An 18,303-nucleotide genomic window follows, 5' to 3' on the forward strand; every position below is an offset into this window, starting at 1 on the left:
AGGGTGAACAGCCAGTTGTCGTGGTACATATAGGTACCAACGATATAGGTAAAAAGCGGGATGAGGTCCTAAAAGCGGAATATAGGGAGTTAGGAGGTAAATTTAAAAATAGGACCTCAAAGGTAGTAATCTCAGGATTGCTACCAGTGCCACATGCTAGTCAGAGTAGAAATAGAAGGATATTTCAGATGAATACATGACTAGAAGAATGGTGCAAGGGGGAGGGATTCAACTTCCTGGGACATTGGAACCGGTTCTGGGGGAGGTGGGACCATTTCAAACCGGACGGTTTGCACCTGGGCAGGGCCGGGACCAATGTCCTAGGGGGAGTGTTTGCTAGTGCTCTGGGGGAGGGTTTAAACTAAAATGGCAGGGGGTTGGGAACCTGAGCAAGGGGAAAGATGAAAGGGAAACAAGGATAAAAGCAAAAGATAGGAAGGAGAAAAACAAAAGTGGCAGTCAGAGAAATCAACGGTTTAAATCAAACATGGCCACAGTAAATAATAATTCTAATAGGTGTAAGAGCGTTAAAAAAACAAGCCTGAAGGCTTTGTGTCGTAATGCGAGGAGCATTCGTAATAAGGTGGATGAATTAGCTGCGCAAATAGAGGTAAACGAATATGATTTGATTGGGATTACAGAAACATGGCTCCAGGGTGGCCAAGGCTGGGAACTCAACATCCAGGGGTATTCAATATTCAGGAAAGATAGGCAAAAAGGAAAGGGAGGTGGGGTAGCATTGCTGGTTAAAGAAGGGATTAACACAATTGTAAGGAAGGATATTAGCTCTGATGATGTGGAATCTATATGGGTAGAACTGAGAAATACCATGGGGCAGAAAACATTAGTGGGAGTGGTATATAGACCTCCAAACAGTAATGCGGATGTTGGGGACGGCATTAAAAGGGAAATTAGAGAAGCGTGCAATAAGGGCACAGCAGTCATCATGGGTGACTTTAATCTACATATAGATTGGGCTAACCACATTAGTAACAATACTGTGGAGGAGGAATTCCTGGAGTGTTTAAGGGATGGTTTCCTGGACCAATATGTCGAGGAACCAACCAGAGATCAGGCCATCTTATACTGGGTATTATGTCACGAGAAAGGATTAATTAGCAATCTTGTTGTACGAGGCCCCTTGGGTCGGAGCGATCATAATATGATCGAATTCTTCATTAAGATGGAGAATGAAGTAGTCGACTCAGCGACTAGGGTCCTAAATTTAAATAAAGGAAACTACGATGGTCTGCGGCGCGAGTTGGGTAGGATTGATTGGGGAATGTCACTCAAAGGGTTGATGGTGGATAGGCAATGGCAAACATTCAAAGACCGCATGGATGAACTACAGAATTTGTTCATCCCAGTTTGGCATAAAAATAAAACAAAAAAGGTGACTCAACCGTGGCTAACGAGGGAAATTAGGGATAGCATAAGATCCAAGGAGAGGACATATAAATTGGCCAGAAAAAGCAGTAAACCTGAGGATTGGGAGCAGTTTAGGATTCAACAAAGGAGGACAAAGGGATTAATTAAGAAAGGGAAAATAGAATATGAGAGTAAGCTTGCAGGGAACATAAAAACTGACTGTAAAAGCTTTTATAGATACGTGAAGAGAAAAAGATTGGTGAAGTCAAGCGTAGGTCCCTTGCAGTCAGAATCGGGAATTTATAATCGGGAACAAAGAAATGGCAGACCAATTAAATACATATTTTGGTTCTGTCTTCACAAAGGAGGACACAAATAACCTCCCAGATATGTCAGGGAACATAGGGTCTGATGAAAGGGAGGAACTGAAAGAAATCAGTATTTGTAGGGAAATGGTGTTAGGGAAATTGATGGGATTGAAGGCCGATATATCCCCAGGGCCTGATAATCTACATCCTAGGGTACTTAAGGAAGTGGCCCTAGAAATAGTTGATGCTTTGCTGATCATCTTCCAGCATTCGATGGAACCTGGAACAGTTCCCATGAATTGGAGGGTAGCTAATGTTACCCCACTATTCAAAAAAGGTGGTAGTCAGAAAACGGGGAATTACAGACCGGTAAGCCTGACATCGTTAGTGGGGAAAATGCTAGAGTCCATTATAAAAGATGTAATAGCAGAGCACTTGGAAAACAGTGACAGGATCGGACAAAGTCAACATGGATTTACAAAAGGTAAATCGTGCTTGACTAATGTACTGGAATTTTTTGAGGATGTAACTGGTAAAATAGATAAGGGAGAACCAGTGGATGTGGTGTATTTGGACTTTCAGAAGGCTTTTGATAAGGTCCCGCATAAGAGATTAGCATGTAAAGTTAAGGCACATGGGATTGGGGGCAAGGTATTGACTTGGATAGAGAACTGGTTGGCAGACAGAAAGCAAAGAGTTGGAATAAATGGATCTTTTTCCGAGTGGCAAGCAGTGACTAGTGGGGTACCGCAGGGATCGGCCCTTGGGCCCCAGCTATTCACAATATATATTAATGATCTAGACAAGGGAACTGGATGTAATATCTCCAGATTTGCAGACGACACAAAGCTGGGTGGGCGTGTGTGCTGTGAGGAGGATGCCGAGAAACTCCAGGATGATTTGGACAGGTTGGGTGATTGGGCAAAAGCATGGCAGATGCAATATAATGTGGATAAATGCGAGGTTATCCACTTTGGTGGCAAAAACAGGAAGGCAGATTATTATCTGAATGGCAATAGATTGGGAGAAGGGGAAGTGCAACGAGACCTGGGTGTCCTTGTGCACCAGTCGCTGAAGGTAAGCATGCAGGTGCAGCAGGCGGTTAAGAAGGCAAATGGCATGTTGGCCTTCGTAGCGAGAGGGTTTGAGTACAGGAACAAGGATGTCCTGCTGCAGTTGTACAGGGCCTTGGTGAGACCACATCTTGAATATTGTGTGCAGTTTTGGTCGCCTTATCTGAGGAAGTATGTTCTTGCCATGGAAGGAGTTCAGCGAAGATTCACCAGGCTGCTGGGATGGCAGGAATGCCGTATGAGGAGAGATTGGGTCGATTGGGCTTGTACTCGCTGGAGTTTAGAAGAATGAGAGGGGATCTCATTGAAACTTATAAAATTCTGACAGGACTGGACAGACTAGATGCAGGAAGGATGTTCCCGATGGTCGGGGAGTCCAGAACCAGGGGTCACAGTCTAAGGATAAGGGGTAGGCCATTTAGGACAGAAATGAGGAGGAATTTCTTCACCCAGAGAGTGGTGAACCTGTGGAATTCTCTACCACAGAAGGCAGTAGAGGCCAATTCATTAAATATATTCAAGAAGGAGTTAGATACATTTCTTAAGGCTAAAGGGATCAAGGGGTATGGGGAGAAAGCAGGGACCGGGTACTGAATTTGGATGATCAGCCATGATCGCATTGAATGGCGGAGCAGGCTCGAGGGGCTGGCTGGCCTACTCCTGCTCCTATCTTCTATGTTTCTATGTGACTTCACTACAGAGCACTTGTCAAAAAAGCTGCAGCAGCTCATCATTCTACTGAGCTGCAGGTGGTTTGCGTAACATAATGACATCACAGAATAGACATTAACCACAGGAGTGGCTCCCCCAATCGCTGTGGGGGTCCTTTGCCCCCGGCCCCTGTGGGGATCCTCTGCCCCCGGCCCCTTTGGGGATCCTGTGCCCCCTGCCCCTGTGGGGATCCTTTGCCCCCGGCCCCTGTGGGGATCCTTTGCCCCCGGCCCCTGTGGGGGTCTTTTGCCCCCAGCCCCTGTGGGGGTCTTTTGCCCCCAGCCCCTGTGGGGATCCTTTGCCCCCGGCCCCTGTGGGGATCCTTTGCCCCCGGCCCCTGTGGGGATCCTTTGCCCCCGGCCCCTGTGGTGGTCCTTTGCCCTCGGCCCCTGTGGGGATCCTTTGCCCCCGGCCCCTGTGGGGATCCTATGCCCACAGCCCCTGTGGGGATTCTATGCCCACAGCCCCTGTGGGGATTCTATGCCCACAGCCCCTGTGGGGATCCTTTGCCCTCGGCCCCTGTGGGGATCCTATGCCCACAGCCCCTGTGGGGATCCTTTGCCCCCGGCCCCTGTGGGAATTCTATGCCCCCGGCCCCTGTGGGGATCCTTTGCCCCCGGCCCCTGTGGGGATCCTTTGCCCCCGGCCCCTGTGGGGATCCTTTGCCCCCGGCCCCTGTGGGGATCCTATGCCCCCGGCCCCTGTGGGGATCCTATGCCCCCGGCCCCTGTGGGGATCCTTTGCCCCTGGCTCCTGTGGGGATCCTGTGTCATTTCTAGTAGAAAGATGCAGCTGTGTTTTACCTGGACTCAGCTGATGAGTTGCAGCGATATTTGAAAGTTATTTACGGATTCTCTGAACAAGAGTTGGTCTCTCTGTTGGCACAATGGTCTGGCTGGAATTAACCACAGGGCTGTATTAACATAGAAACATAGAAGATAGGAGCAGGAGTAGGCCATTCGGCCCTTCGAGCCTGCTCCGCCATTCAATGAGATCATGGCTGATCATCCAAATTCAGTACCCTGTCCCTGCCTTCTCCCCATATCCCTTGATCCCTTTAGCCTTAAGAAATATATCCAACTCTTTCTTGAAAATATTTAGTGATCTGGCCTCCACCGCTCTCTGTGGCAGAGAATTCCACAGGTTCACCACTCAATTCAATTCAATTCAATTCAAATCGTTTTATTGGCATGATGACAAGGTACATCTTATGTTGCCAAAGCATCGAAAAACATTTATGGTTGAACACATAAACGCAGATCTATCCATACAGTGTATAAACAGATATATCCCTGAGTGTATAAATATACATTCATATAATTAGTATATACTCTTTTCATGGATTTAATGGTTGTCCCTCTGTTTATGGCAAGCTGTAACATAGTGTGCTGCTAAGGTTACACAATTTCTCTGTTCCCCTAGTAGGTATGGGAGTTTTTGGTCATCATACAAATCTCTGAATTCAGGGCATATTTTTGTGAATTTGGGGTAGAAATTCTCCCTTATGCCCTGATATTTTCCACAAGCTGTGAGGAAGTGCATCTCTGTCTCCACCACTCCCTGACTGCAGTGAGAGCATATCCTGTACTCTCTTGTCAGCCAGATCTGTCTGTGTCTGCCTTTTTCGATAGGCAGGCTGTGCTCACTAAGTCTGTACATAGTCAAGGTTTTTCTCAATTTGCTATCTTTTACCGTGGTCAGGTATTCAGCCATGTTGTATTGTCTGTTTAGGGCCAAGTAGCAATTGAGTTTGTTTTGGGTTTTTGTTGTTTCTGCCCAATATGACAGATATTTTTCCTTTTGCTTAGTGACAATTGTGTTGGGTCGAATTCTCTGTGCTACAATGTCACTGTCCTGGGGCTGGTTATTGTTAGTAGTGTTAGTAGTTACTTCACTGAGTCCCAGGACTAGTTGACTGAGGGTATTCTTCTCTATGATCCTCTCTTGGCATTTCAGGGCTTCATAATGATAGCAGTGGGGGTTGCTCATTTTTAGGTGTTTCCAAAATTTGGTGGCTCTTTTTTGGATAGTAATTATTAATGGATATTGGCCTAGTTCTGCCCTGCATTCATTGTTTACGGTTTTCCCTTGAGTCCGGAGGATACTTTTACAGAATTCTGCAAGTAGGATCTCAATTGGGTGTTTGTCCCATTTTGCAAATTCTTGTTGTGTTAGTGGTCCCCACACCTCACTGCCATAGAGTGCAATTGGTTCAATTACTGATTTGAAAATTTTGAGCCAAATGCTAATTCGGATTTCTATTTGGATTGATTTTTTAATGGCATAGAAAGCCCTTCTTGCTTTCTCTTTCAGTTCATTCACAGCCAGATGAAAATTTCCCGTAGAACTGATTTTTAAGCCCAAGTATGTGTAGTTAGTGATTTGTTCAATTTTAGTTGTTCCTAGTGTGAAATTTATTCTGGGTCCCTGATGTCTGGATCTTTGCTGGAACACAAGGACTTTGGTTTTTGGGGGGTTTATTGTCAGGGCCCAGGTCTGACAGTACGACTCTAGCAGATCCAGGTTCTGCTGTAGACCCTCCTTAGTTGTTGACAGCAGAACCAGGTCATCTGCATAGAGGAGGAATTTAACCTTGGATTCATATAGGGTGAGGCCGGGTGAAGAAATTCCTCCTCATTTCAGTCCTAAATGGCCTACCCCTTATCCTTAGACTATGACCCCTGGTTCTGGACTCCCCGGCCATCAGAAACATCCTTCCTGCACCTAGTCTGTCCAGGCCTGACAGAATTTTATAGGTTTCGATGAAATCCCCTCTCAATCTTCTAAACTCCAGTAAGTATAAGCCCAATCGACACAATCTCTCCTCATACGTCATTCCTGCCATCCCAGGTATCAGCCTGGTGAATCTTCGCTGCACTCCTTCCATGGAAAGAACGTCCTTCCTCAGGTAAGGCGACCAAAACTGCACACAATACTCAAGGTGCGGTCTCACCAAGGCCCTGTACAACTGCAGCAAGACATCCTTGTTCCTGTACTCGAACCCTCTCGCTATGAAGGCCAACATACCATTTGCCTTCTTAACCGCCTGCTGCACCTTGCACTAAGAATATCCCAACACTGGACAAACAGGGGGCTAAAGGGGGGGAGGAGCTAAACACGATCAAAATCACTAAGGAAGTGGTACTCGGTAAAATAATGGGACTCAAGGCGGATAAATCACCTGGACCTGATGGCTTACATCCTAGGGTCTTGAGGGAAGTGGCGGTAGGGATTGTGGATGCATTGGTAATAATTTTCCAAAACTCCCTGGACTCGGCAAAGGTCCCGGCAGACTGGAAAACTGCAAATGTAACACCCTTATTTAAAAAGGGCAGTAGACTGAAGGCTGGAAACTATAGACCGGTTAGCCTAACATCTGTGGTAGGTAAAATTTTGGAATCCATTATTAAGGAGACAGTAACAGGACATTTGGATAATCATAATTTAATAGGACAAAGTCAGCATGGTTTTATGAAGGGGAAGTCATGTTTGACAAATTTGCTGGAGTTCTTTGAGGAAGTAACGTATAGGGTGGATAAAGGGGAACCAGTGGACGTAGTGTATTTAGACTTCCAAAAGGCATTTGACAAGGTGCCACACAAAAGATTATTGCTTAAGATAAAAAATCACGGGATTGGGGGTAATATTCTGGCATGGATAGAGGATTGGCTATCTAACAGAAGGCAGAGAGTTGGGATAAATGGTTCATTCTCAGACTGGCAATCAGTAACTAGTGGTGTTCCGCAGGGGTCAGTGCTGGGTCCCCAGCTCTTTACAATCTATATTAACGATTTGGAGGAGGGGACCAAGTGTAACATATCAAAGTTTGCAGATGATACTAAGATGGGAGGGAAAGTAGTGAGTGAGGAGGACATAAAAAACCTGCAAGGGGACATAGACAGGCTAAGTAAGTGGGCAGAGATTTGGCAGATGGAATACAATACTGGAAAGTGTGAGGTTATGCACTTTGGCAGGAAAAATCGTAGAGCAAGTTATTATCTTAATGGCAAGAAACTGGAAAGTACTGAAGTACAAAGGGATCTGGGGGTCCTGGTGCACGAAACTCAAAAGGTTAGTATGCAGGTGCAGCAAGTGATTAAGAAGGCCAATGGAATGTTGGCTTTCATTGCTAGGGGGATAGAATATAAAAATAGGGAGGTATTGCTTCAGTTGTACAAGGTATTGGTGAGACCGCACCTGGAATACTGCGTATAGTTTTGGTGTCCATACTTAAGAAAGGACATACTTGCTCTCGAGTCAGTACAAAGAAGGTTCACTCAGTTAATCCCGGGGATGAGGGGATGGACGTATGAGGAGAGGTTGAGTAGATTGGGACTCTACTCACTGGAGTTCAGAAGAATGAGAGGCGATCTTATTGAAACATATAAGATTGTGAAGGGGTTGGATCGGGTGGATGCGGGGAGGATGTTCCAGATGATGGGTGAAACTAGAACTAGGGGGCATAGTCTTAGAATAAGGGGCTGCTCTTTCAAAACTGAGATGAGGAGGAACTACTTCACTCAGAGGGTGGTAGGTCCATGGAATATGTTGCCCCAAAAAGCTGTAGAAGCTACATCATTACATAAATTTAAAACAGAAATAGACAGTTTCCTAGAAGTAAAGGGAATTAAGGGTTACGGGGAGCGGGCAGGAATTTGGACATGAGTCTAGGTTCGGATCGGTCATGGCCCTGTGGGTAGCGGAGCGGGCCCAGGGGCCGTGTAGCCTGATCCTGCTCCTATTTCGTGTGTCTAATTCTGTTAGATTCAAGAGATGGTTCTGTGATAGTGGATTGGCGGTTAGGATCAGATCAGCCATGATCTTATTGAATGGCGGAGCAGGCTCGAGGAGCCGATTGGCCTACTCCTGCTCCTATTTCTTATGTTCTTATGTTCTTATGCTTACCTTCAGCGACTGGTGCACAAGAACACCCAGGTCTCTTTGCACTTCCCCTTCTCCCAATCTATTGCCATTCAAATAATAACATGGCAAATGTAACCAAAAATGCACCAACAAACTTTGTTTGTGGGTCGGGTGGGGGGTGGAGGTTAGTAATGCGTCGTGAACCAATTGGAGCAATTTACTTAATTTCACTGATGCAATCCAGGATTAAGTTTATAAATGAATTGCTTGCAGACAAACTTCCTGGAGCTGACACACTCCAATCCTATATGTTGGCTTAATTACAAAACCACTACTGTGGTTAATTAAATAAAACTACAGACTGCAGCTGCTCTCCTTTGATCTGTTCAACTCTGTAGATGTAGCAGAGTCTAAAAATAACAGTACTTGGAGATGTTTTTCTCATTCGCTTCTCCCCACCTCATCTGGTTCTCCTCCTCCATCACCTGGATACAATGGGAGAGCCCTTGCTCCTGGTGCAGTGAAGAGCTCTTACTCTCCAGTCCCTTACAGATTTGTTAGGTCAGTGACAAAAGTCTTGCAATCTGGGTGGGGAAGATCAGGTATCATTTTACTTGGATCTGGGTGTGAACTACCCATAATTCGCTGCTCAGTTGCTGTCCTTGCTCCAGCCACTGCAATAGGCAAAACCAAAAGCTGAGGAGCAAACGTGATGCAGTAGAGCTGCTGTGCCGAAGTTGGATTAAGGCACATCGTTAGAGTAACGTAGAGAGGGCGTTACTATCCATCAAAGCTGAAAGTACTTTAGGCGTGTCTGTAATGTTGGTGTGTCCAATCAGTCAAAATATTCCATTCCCCAGTACTGACATCCATCACCTCAACCAGCAGAAGAATGTCTATCTCCTCAGCTTCTCTCCAAAAAGTATCTTGAGCTACCTTATACATTAACCAAATTCTGTGCTACCAATTAGCCGCACATCCTGCTGCCCAAGAGGGGAGAATTTACTGAACCTGCGGAGAGAGAGACTGACTATTAAAAAGTATAACAGTAGAGCAGCAATGACTAGTATTTAAAGAATTAATACATAATTTACAACAAATATAAATTCCTTTAAGGAACAAAAACCCCACAGGTAAAGTGGTCCAACCATGGCTAACGAGAAGTTAAAGATAGTATTATAATTTTGCCAAAAAGAGTAGTAAGCCTGAGGATTGGGAGGATTTTAGATTTCAGCAAAGGAGGACCAAGAAATTGATAAAGAAAGGGAAAATAGAATGAGAGTAAACTAGAGAGAGACATAAAAACAGACTGTAAAAGCTTCTATAGGTATTTAAAAAGGAAAAGAATAGGATTAATTAAAAATGTCCTAGGAAAGGATCCCCTTGGAATGAGTGACCATAACATGGTTAAATTCCATATTCAATTAGAGAGTGAGAAGGTTGGATCTCAAACAAGCGTGCTAAGCTTGAATAAAGGAGACTATGAAGGTATGAGAGCGGAATTGAGTAGAGTGGATTGGGAAAATAGATTAAAGGGTAAGACGATACATGATCAGTGGTGTACATTTCAGGAGTTATTTTACAACTTCCAAAAAATATATATTCCACTGAGAAGAAAAGGGTGTAAAAGAAAAGACAGCCATCCGTGGCTAAGTAAAGAAATTAAGGATAGTATTCGACTAAAAACAAGGGCATATAAGGTAGCCAAATCTAGTGGGAGGATAGAAGATTGGGAAGTCTTTAAAAGACAGCAAAAAATAACTAAAAGATTGATTAAGAAAGGGAAGATAGATTATGAAAGTAAATTAGAAAAAAATATAAAAACAGACAGCAAAAGTTTCTATAGTTATATAAAAAGAAAAAGGGTGGCTAAAGTAAATGCTGGTCCCTTAGAGGATGAGACCAGGAAATTAATGGTGGGAAACATGGAGATGGCAAAAACACTGAATGAATATTTTGTATCAGTCTTTACGGTAGAGGACACTAAGAATATCCCAACACTGGACAAACAGGGGGCTATGGGGGGGAAGAGCTAAATACGATTAAAATCACTAAGGAAGTGGTACTTGGTAAAATAATGGGACTCAAGGCGGATAAATCCCCTGGACCTGATGGCTTACATCCTAGGGTCTTGAGGGAAGTGGCGGTAGGGATTGTGGATGCATTGGTAATAATTTTCCAAAACTCCCTGGACTCAGCAAAGGTCCCGGCAGATTGGAAAACTGCTAATGTAACACCCTTATTTAAAAAGGGTAGTAGGCAGAAGGTTGGAAACTATAGACCTGTTAGCCTAACATCTGTGGTTGGTAAAATTTTAGAGTCCATTATTAAGGAGACAGTAACGGGACATTTGGATAAACATAATTTAATAGGACAAAGTCAGCATGGTTTTATGAAGGGGAAGTCATGTTTGACAAACTTGCTTGAGTTCTTTGAGGAAGTAACATACAGGGTGGCTAAAGGGGAACCAGTGGACATAGTGTATTTAGACTTCCAAAAGGCATTTGACAAGGTGCCACACAAAAGATTATTGCTCAAGATAAAAAATCACGGGATTGGGGGTAATATTCTGGCATGGGTGGAGGATTGGCTATCTAACAGAAAGCAGAGAGTTGGGATAAATGGTTCATTCTCAGACTGGCAATCAGTAACTAGTGGTGTTCCGCAGGGGTCAGTGCTGGGTCTCCAACTCTTTACAATCTATATTAACGATTTGGAGGAGGGGACCGAGTGTAACATATCAAAGTTTGCAGATGATACAAAGATGGGAAGGAAAGTAGTGAGTGAGGAGGACATAAAAAACCTGCAAAGGGACATAGACAGGCTAAGTAAGTGGGCAGAGATTTGGCAGATGGAATACAATACTGGAAAGCGTGAGGTTATGCACTTTGGCAGGAAAAATCATAGAGCAAGTTATTATCTTAATGGCAAGAAACTGGAAAGTACTGTAGTACAAAGGGATCTGGGTGTCCTGGTGCACGGAACTCAAAAAGTTAGTATGCAGGTGCAGCAAGTGATCAAGAAGGCCAAAGGAATGTTGGCTTTTATTGCTAGGGGGATAGAATATAAAAACAGGGAGGTATTGTTGCAGTTGTACAAGGTATTGGTGAGACCGCACCTGGAATACTGCATACAGTTTTGGTGTCCATACTTAAGAAAAGACATACTTGCTCTCGAGTTAGTACAAAGAAGGTTCACTCAGTTAATCCCGGGGATGAGGGGGTGGATATATGAGGAGAGGTTGAGTAGATTGGGACTCTACTCATTGGAGTTCAGAAGAATGAGAGGCGATCTTATTGAAACATATAAGATTGTGAAGGGGCTTGATCGGGTGGGTGTGGTGAGGATGTTCCCAATGATGGGTGAAATTAGAACTAGGGGGCATAATCTTAGAATAAGGGACTGCTCTTTCAAAACTGAGATGAAGAGAAACTTCTTCACTCAGAGGGTAGTAGGTCTGTGGAATTTGCTGCCCCAGAAAGCTGTGGAAGCTACATCATTACATAAATTTAAAATAGAAATAGACAGTTTCCTAGAAGTAAAGGGAATTAGGGGTTACGGGGAGCGGGCAGGAAATTGGACATGAGTCTAGGTTCGGAACGGTCATGGCCCTGTGGGTAACGGAGCGGGCCCAGGGGCCGTGTAGCCTGGTTCTGCTCCTACTTCTTGTGTTCTAATTATGTGTTAGATTTCAGGAGATGGTTCTATTCCTGTTCCTAGCTGGGGTGGAGATCACCTTTTACAGAAGGTAAGTACTGTAGAAAATATAGGGACAGAGTGATCTCCTGGACGAGTTTCGATCGCCTAGATGGGTCGGAGAGGAATTTCCCAGATTTTTTCTCCCAAATTGGCCATTGGGTTTTTTATCTGGTTTTTCACCTCTCCCAGGAGATCACATGGGTTTGGGTGGGATGTAGACTGATAGTAGATTTGAGGTTAGGATCAGATCAGCCATGATCTTATTGAATGGTGGAGCAGGCTCGAGGGGCCGATTGGCCTACTCCTGCTCCTATTTCTTACGTTCTTATGAGAGTAAATGTGGGTCCCTTACAGGCTGAGACAGGAGAAATTATAATGGGGAATGAGGAAATGGCAGAGAAATCAAACAAATATTTGTGTCTGCCTTCACAGAAGAAGACGCAAAAAACTTCCCGGAAATAGTGGAGAACCAAGGCTCTAGCGAGAATGAGGAACTGAAAGAAATTAGTATTAATAGAAAAATAGTGCTAGAGAAATTAATGGGACTGAAAACCAATAAATCCCCTGGACCTGATGGCCTACATCCTAGGGTTTTGAAAGAGGTGGCTATAGAGATAGTGGATGCATTGGTTGTCATTTCCAAAATTCCATAGATTCTGGAACGGTTCCTGCGGATTGGAAGGAAGCAAATGTAACTCCACTATTTATGAAAGGAGGGAGAGAGAAAATGGGGAACTACAGACCAGTTACCCTGGCATCAGTAGTAGGGAAAATGCTAGAATCTATTATTAAGGACGTGGTAACAGGGCACTTAGAAAATAATAATAGAATTGGGCAGAGTCAACACGGATTTATGAAAGGGAAATCGTGTTTGACAAATAAAAACATAGAAGATAGGAGCAGGAGTAGGCCATTCGGCCCCATTCAGTGCGATCATGGCTGATCATCCAAATTCAGTACCCTGTCCCTGCTTTCTCCCCATATCCCTTGATCTCCTTAGCCTTAAGAAATATATCTAACTCCTTCTTGAATATATTTAATGAATTGGCCTCAACTGTCTTCTGTGGTAGAGAATTCCACAGGTTCACCACTCTCTGGGTGAAGAAATTCCTCCTCATCTCAGTCCTAAATGGCTTACCCCTTATCCTTAGACTGTGACCCCTGGTTCTGGACTCCCCCGCTATTGGGAACAGCCTTCCTGCATCTAGTCTGTCTAGTCCTGTTAGAATTTGATACGTTTCAATGAGATCCCCTCTCATTCTTCTAAACTCTAGCAAATATAAGCCTAATCGACCCAATCTCTCTTCATACGTCATTCCTGCCATCCCAGGTATCAGTCTGGTGAATCTTCGTTGCACTCCCTCCATGGCAAGAACATCCTTCCTCAGATAAGGGGACCAATCTGTTAAGTTTTTTGAGTTTGTAACTAGCAGAATAGATAAGGGGGAACCAGTGAATGTGGTGTATTTGTATTTTCAGAGGCATTTGATAAGGTGCCACACAAGAGGTTATTAAACAAAATTAGGGCTCATGGGATTGGGGGTAATATACGAGCATGGATTGAGGATTGGTTAACTGACAGAAAACAGAGTAGGAAGAAACCGGCCATTTTCGGGTTGGCAGGCAGCAACTAGTACCGCAAGGAGCAGTGCTTGGGTCTCAGCTATTCACAATCTACATCAATGATTTGGATGAGGGGACCAAATGTAATGTATCCAAGTTTGCTGATGATACAAAGCTGGGTGGGAATGTAAGTTGTGAGGAGGGTGCAAGGGGGCTTCAAGGGGATATAGACAGGCTAAGTGAGTGGGCAAGAACATGGGAAATGGAATATAATGTGGAGAAATGTGAGGTTATCCACTTTGGTAGGAAAAATAGAAAAGCAGAGTATTTTTTAAATGGTGAGAGATTGGGAAATGTTGATGTTCAGAGGGACCTGGGTGTCCTTGTACATGAATCACTGAAAGTTAACATGCAGGTACAGCAAGCAATTAGGAAAACAAATGGTATGTTGGCCTTTATTACAAGAGGATTGGAGTATAAGAGTAAAGATGTCTTACTGCAATTATATAGGGCCCTGGTGAGACCACACCTGGAGTATTGTGGACAGTTTTGGTCTCCTTACCTAAGGAAGGATATACTTGCCATAGAGGGAGTGCAATGAAGGTTCACCAGACTGGGTCCTGGGATGGGGGGATTGCCCTATGAGGAGAGATTGAGTAGACTAGGCCTATATTCTCTAGAGTTTAGAAGAATGAGAGGTGATCTCATTGAAACATACAAAATTCTTACAGGGCTTGACAGGGTAGATGCAGGGACGATGTTCCCCCTGGCTGGGGAGTCTAGAACGAAGGGTCACAGTCTCAGAATAAGGGGTCGGCCATTTAGGAGATGAGGAGAAATGTCTTCACTCAGAGGGTGGTGAATTTTTGGAATTCTCTACCCCAGAGGGCTGTGGAGGCTCAGTCATTGAGTATATTCAAAACAGAGATCGATTTTTGAATATTAAGGGAATCAAGGGATAAGAACATGAGAAACAGAAGCAGGAGTAGGTCAATCGGCCCCTCGAGCCTGCTCCGCCATTCAATAAGATCATGGCTGATCCAATCTTGGCCCCAACACCACTTTCCCGCTCTCTCCCCATACCCCTTGACTCCCTTGTAGTTCAAATGTCTGTCTATCTCCGATATGGGAATAGTGCAGGAAAGTGGAATTGAGGTAGAAGATCAGCCATGATCTTATTGAATGGTGGAGCAGGCTCGAAGGGTCAAATGGCCGACTCCTGCTCCTATTTTTTATGTTCTTATGACCATGCGGGGAGACTGACCACATCATCCATTCAGGCAGCCAGTTGAGGTGATTCACTGTGGGTATTCCTGAGCTAGATGAAGGGTTTAGAGTTTACGATTCACTGGGTGGGCACATAAGCTAAGGCCATGAAGAGCGTGGCCCTATGTACCAGATGTGTTTGCTCCATTTTATTGAATGGATTTTTATTAAACCAGGGAGTTCCCATTGATCAATCTTATTTTAACGTGGGAACTTCTTTCTAATTCAGGTGACAGATGTAAAAGAAAAACTTAAGAAGGCAAAGAAGTTTTGGTCGACCCTTCCGTACAACATGTGCAGTGACAACAGCTCGGCAAGTGTGGTTGAGCAAGACGAGTGTTGGAATGGAAGTGACAAGAGCAGGTGAGAATTGAGGCAAATCATTGCAATTTTGCAACAGTTTATACATTTTAAAAAGAAAGAAAGAGGACTTGCATTTCTATAGCGCCTTTCACGACCACCGGCTGTCTCAAAGCTCTTTACAGCCAGTGAAATAATTTTGAAGTGGAGTCACTTGTAATGTGGGAAATTTTATTGTCCCAATACAATGTTCAGCTAGTCCATTTGGTACAAGTTAGAATAAATCAGGACTGCGATTTGTTGTCTTCTGTTTTTGGCCTCTGTCTCAATTCAGATGGAACTCCATCACTAAAGCTGCCCTTAAGAAGCTCAGTGACATGACAGGCAACTGAAAACATAAAAGGGCCCTGCACATATATTGTTTAACCACTGACCTTGCACATCAAGTTTAAACGTTTCTTCCTTTCTTCTCTCACTTCCCCGGGAATGTAATCAGAAGGTATAACTTTCAATGTTTGGTGCTCTGATGAAACACTCATCCTGTACCGAACACCACCACACGACCATAACCCGTACTGAACTCCACCACACAACGGTAACATTGTTTTCACGGGATGCGAGTGTCGCTGGCAATGCCAGCATTTATTGTCCATCCATAATTTCCCTTAAGAAGGTGGTGGTGAGCTGCCCCCTTGAACCATTGCAGTCCGTGTGGTGAAGATTCTGCCACAGTGCTGTTAGGGAGGGATTTCCACGATTTTGACCCAGCGACGATGAAGGAACGGCGATATATCTCCAACTCAGGATGGTGTGTGACTTGGAGGTGGTGGTGTTCCCATGCGCCTGCTGCCCTTGTCCTGCTAGGTGGTAGAGGTCGCGGGTTAGGGTGGTGCTGTCGAAGAAGCCTTGGTGAGTTGCTGCAGTGCATCTTGTAGATGGTACACACTGCAGCCACGGTACGCCGGTGGTGGAGGGAATGAATGTTTAAGGTGGTAGATGGGGTGCCAATCAAGTGGGCTGCTTTGTCCTAGATGGTGTCGAGTTTCTTGAGTGTTGCTGGGGCTGCACTCATCCAGGCAAGTGGAGAGTATTCCATCACATTCCTTACTCGTGCCTTGTAGATGGTGGAAAGGCTTTGGGGAGTCAGGAGGTGAGACACTCACCGCAGAATACCCAGCCTCTGACCTGCTCTTGTAGCCACAGTATTTATGTGGCTGGTCCAGTTAAGCTTCTGGTTAATGGTGACGCCCAGGATGATGATGGTGGGGGATTCGACGATGGTAATGCCATTGAATGTCATCAATCAAATCAACTTTTATTGTCATTGTTAGTGCACAAGTGCAGTACAACGAAATGTAGGCTTGCGGCTCCTGAGAGTGTACAATTTGGATTAGGACACTTAAACATTCAACATACATTATACATTTGGCTTGCAGTATATTAGCATAAATATGACCATAATAAAGTGCATTGGCAGATGTGCAGGCTTTAGTGTTTATTTGTGGAGTTCAGTAGGATGACAGCCCTGGGAAAGAAGCTGTTCCTAAATCTGGTCGTACGGGTGCGAATGCATCTGTAGCGTCTTCCAGATGGCAGGAGGGCGAACAGACTGTGGCTGGGGTGGGTAGGGTCTTTGATGATGGACCGTGCCCTCCGTAGGCAGCGTTTCTGATATATATGCTCTATGGTCGGTAGCCGGGTGCCGGTAATGCGTTGGGCAGTTTTGACTACCCGCTGCAGGGCTTTCCGGTCATGGGAGCTACAGCTGCCATACCATACCGTGATACAGTTTGTCAGGATGCTCTCTATAGTGCAGCGGTAGAAGTTAGAGAGGATCAGGGGTGACAGATTACATCCCTTCAGCCTCCTCAAGAAATATAGGCGCTGCTGGGCCTTCTTCACCAGAGAGGCAGTGGTTAGACTCTCTCTTGTTGGAGATAGTCATTGCCTGGTACTGTGTGGTGCAAATGTTACTTGCCACTTATCAGCACAAACCTAAATGTTGTCCAGGTCTTGCTGCGTGCGAGCATGGACTGCTTCATTATCTGAGGAGTTGCGAATGGAACTGAACACTGTACAATTATCAGTGAACATCCACACTTCCGACCTTCTTTTGGAGGGGAGGTCATTGATGAAGCAGCTGAAGATGGTTGGGCCTAGGACACTGCCCTGCAGAACTCCTGCAGCGATGTCCTGGGGCTGAGATGATTGGCCTCCAACAACCACAACCATCTTCCTTTGTGCTAGCTATGACTCCAGTCCGTGGAGAGTTTTCCCCCCGATTCCTATTGACTTCAGTTTTACTAGGGCTCCTTGATGCCACATTCGGTCAAATGCTGCCTTGATGTCAAGGACAGTCACTCTCACCTCACCTCTGGAATTGAGCTCTTTTGTCCATTTTTGGAACAAAACTAATGAGGTCTGGAACCAAGTGGTTCTGGCAGAACCCAAACTGAGCGTCAGTGAGCAGGTTATTGGTGAGTAAGTGCCCCTTGATAGCACTGTTGATGACGCCTTCCATCACTTTGCTGATGATTGAGAGTAGACTGATGGGGCGGTAATTGGCCGGGTTGGATTTGTCTTGCTTTTTGTGGACAGGACATACCTGGACAATTTTACACTTTGTTGGATAGATGCCAGTGTTGTAGCTGTACTGAAATAGCTTGGCTAGAGGTGCAGCTAGTTCTGGAGCACAAGTCCTCAGCACGGTAGCCGGGATGTTGTTGGGGCCCACAGCCTTTGCTTTATCCAGTGCGCTCAGCCGTTTCTTGATATCACGTGGAGTGAATCGAATTGGCTGAAGACTGACTTCGGTGATGGTGGGGTCCTCAGGAGTAGGCCGAGATGGGTCATCCATCGGCACTTCTGGCTGAAGATGGTTGCAAACGCTTCAGCCTTGTCTTTTGCTCTCACATGCTGGGCTCCACCATCATTGAGGATGGGGATGTTCGTGGAGCCTCCTCCTCCTATTAGATATTTAATTGTCCACCACCATTCACAACTGGATGTGGCAGGACTCCAAAGCTTTGATCTGATCCGTTGATTGTGGGATCGCTTAGCTCTGTCTATAGCATGCTGCTTCCGCTGTTTAGCATGCATGTAGTCCTGTGTTGTAGCTTCACCAGGTTGGCACCTCATTTTTAGGTACATAT

The 18,303-nt window shown here is 45.0% G+C and overlaps 1 protein-coding gene across 2 annotated transcripts in view; it reads left to right on the plus strand.

Moving 5' to 3' along the window:
- Window positions 1-18,303, plus strand: part of LOC147083130 (glypican-6-like) — a 90,553-nt gene that overhangs the window by 58,411 nt on the left and 13,839 nt on the right. For both annotated transcript variants that reach the window (XM_085980248.1, XM_085980247.1), the window contains one exon: window positions 15,081-15,214. In XM_085980248.1, coding sequence (XP_085836374.1) covers window positions 15,081-15,214 — 134 coding nt within the window. The remainder of the gene's footprint in view (window positions 1-15,080; window positions 15,215-18,303) is intronic.

Source organism: Somniosus microcephalus, unplaced genomic scaffold, assembly GCF_052327205.1.
Source record: "Somniosus microcephalus isolate GS21.2 unplaced genomic scaffold, FLI_Smic_1.0 scaffold78, whole genome shotgun sequence".
In the NCBI taxonomy this organism is placed as follows: domain Eukaryota; kingdom Metazoa; phylum Chordata; class Chondrichthyes; order Squaliformes; family Somniosidae; genus Somniosus; species Somniosus microcephalus.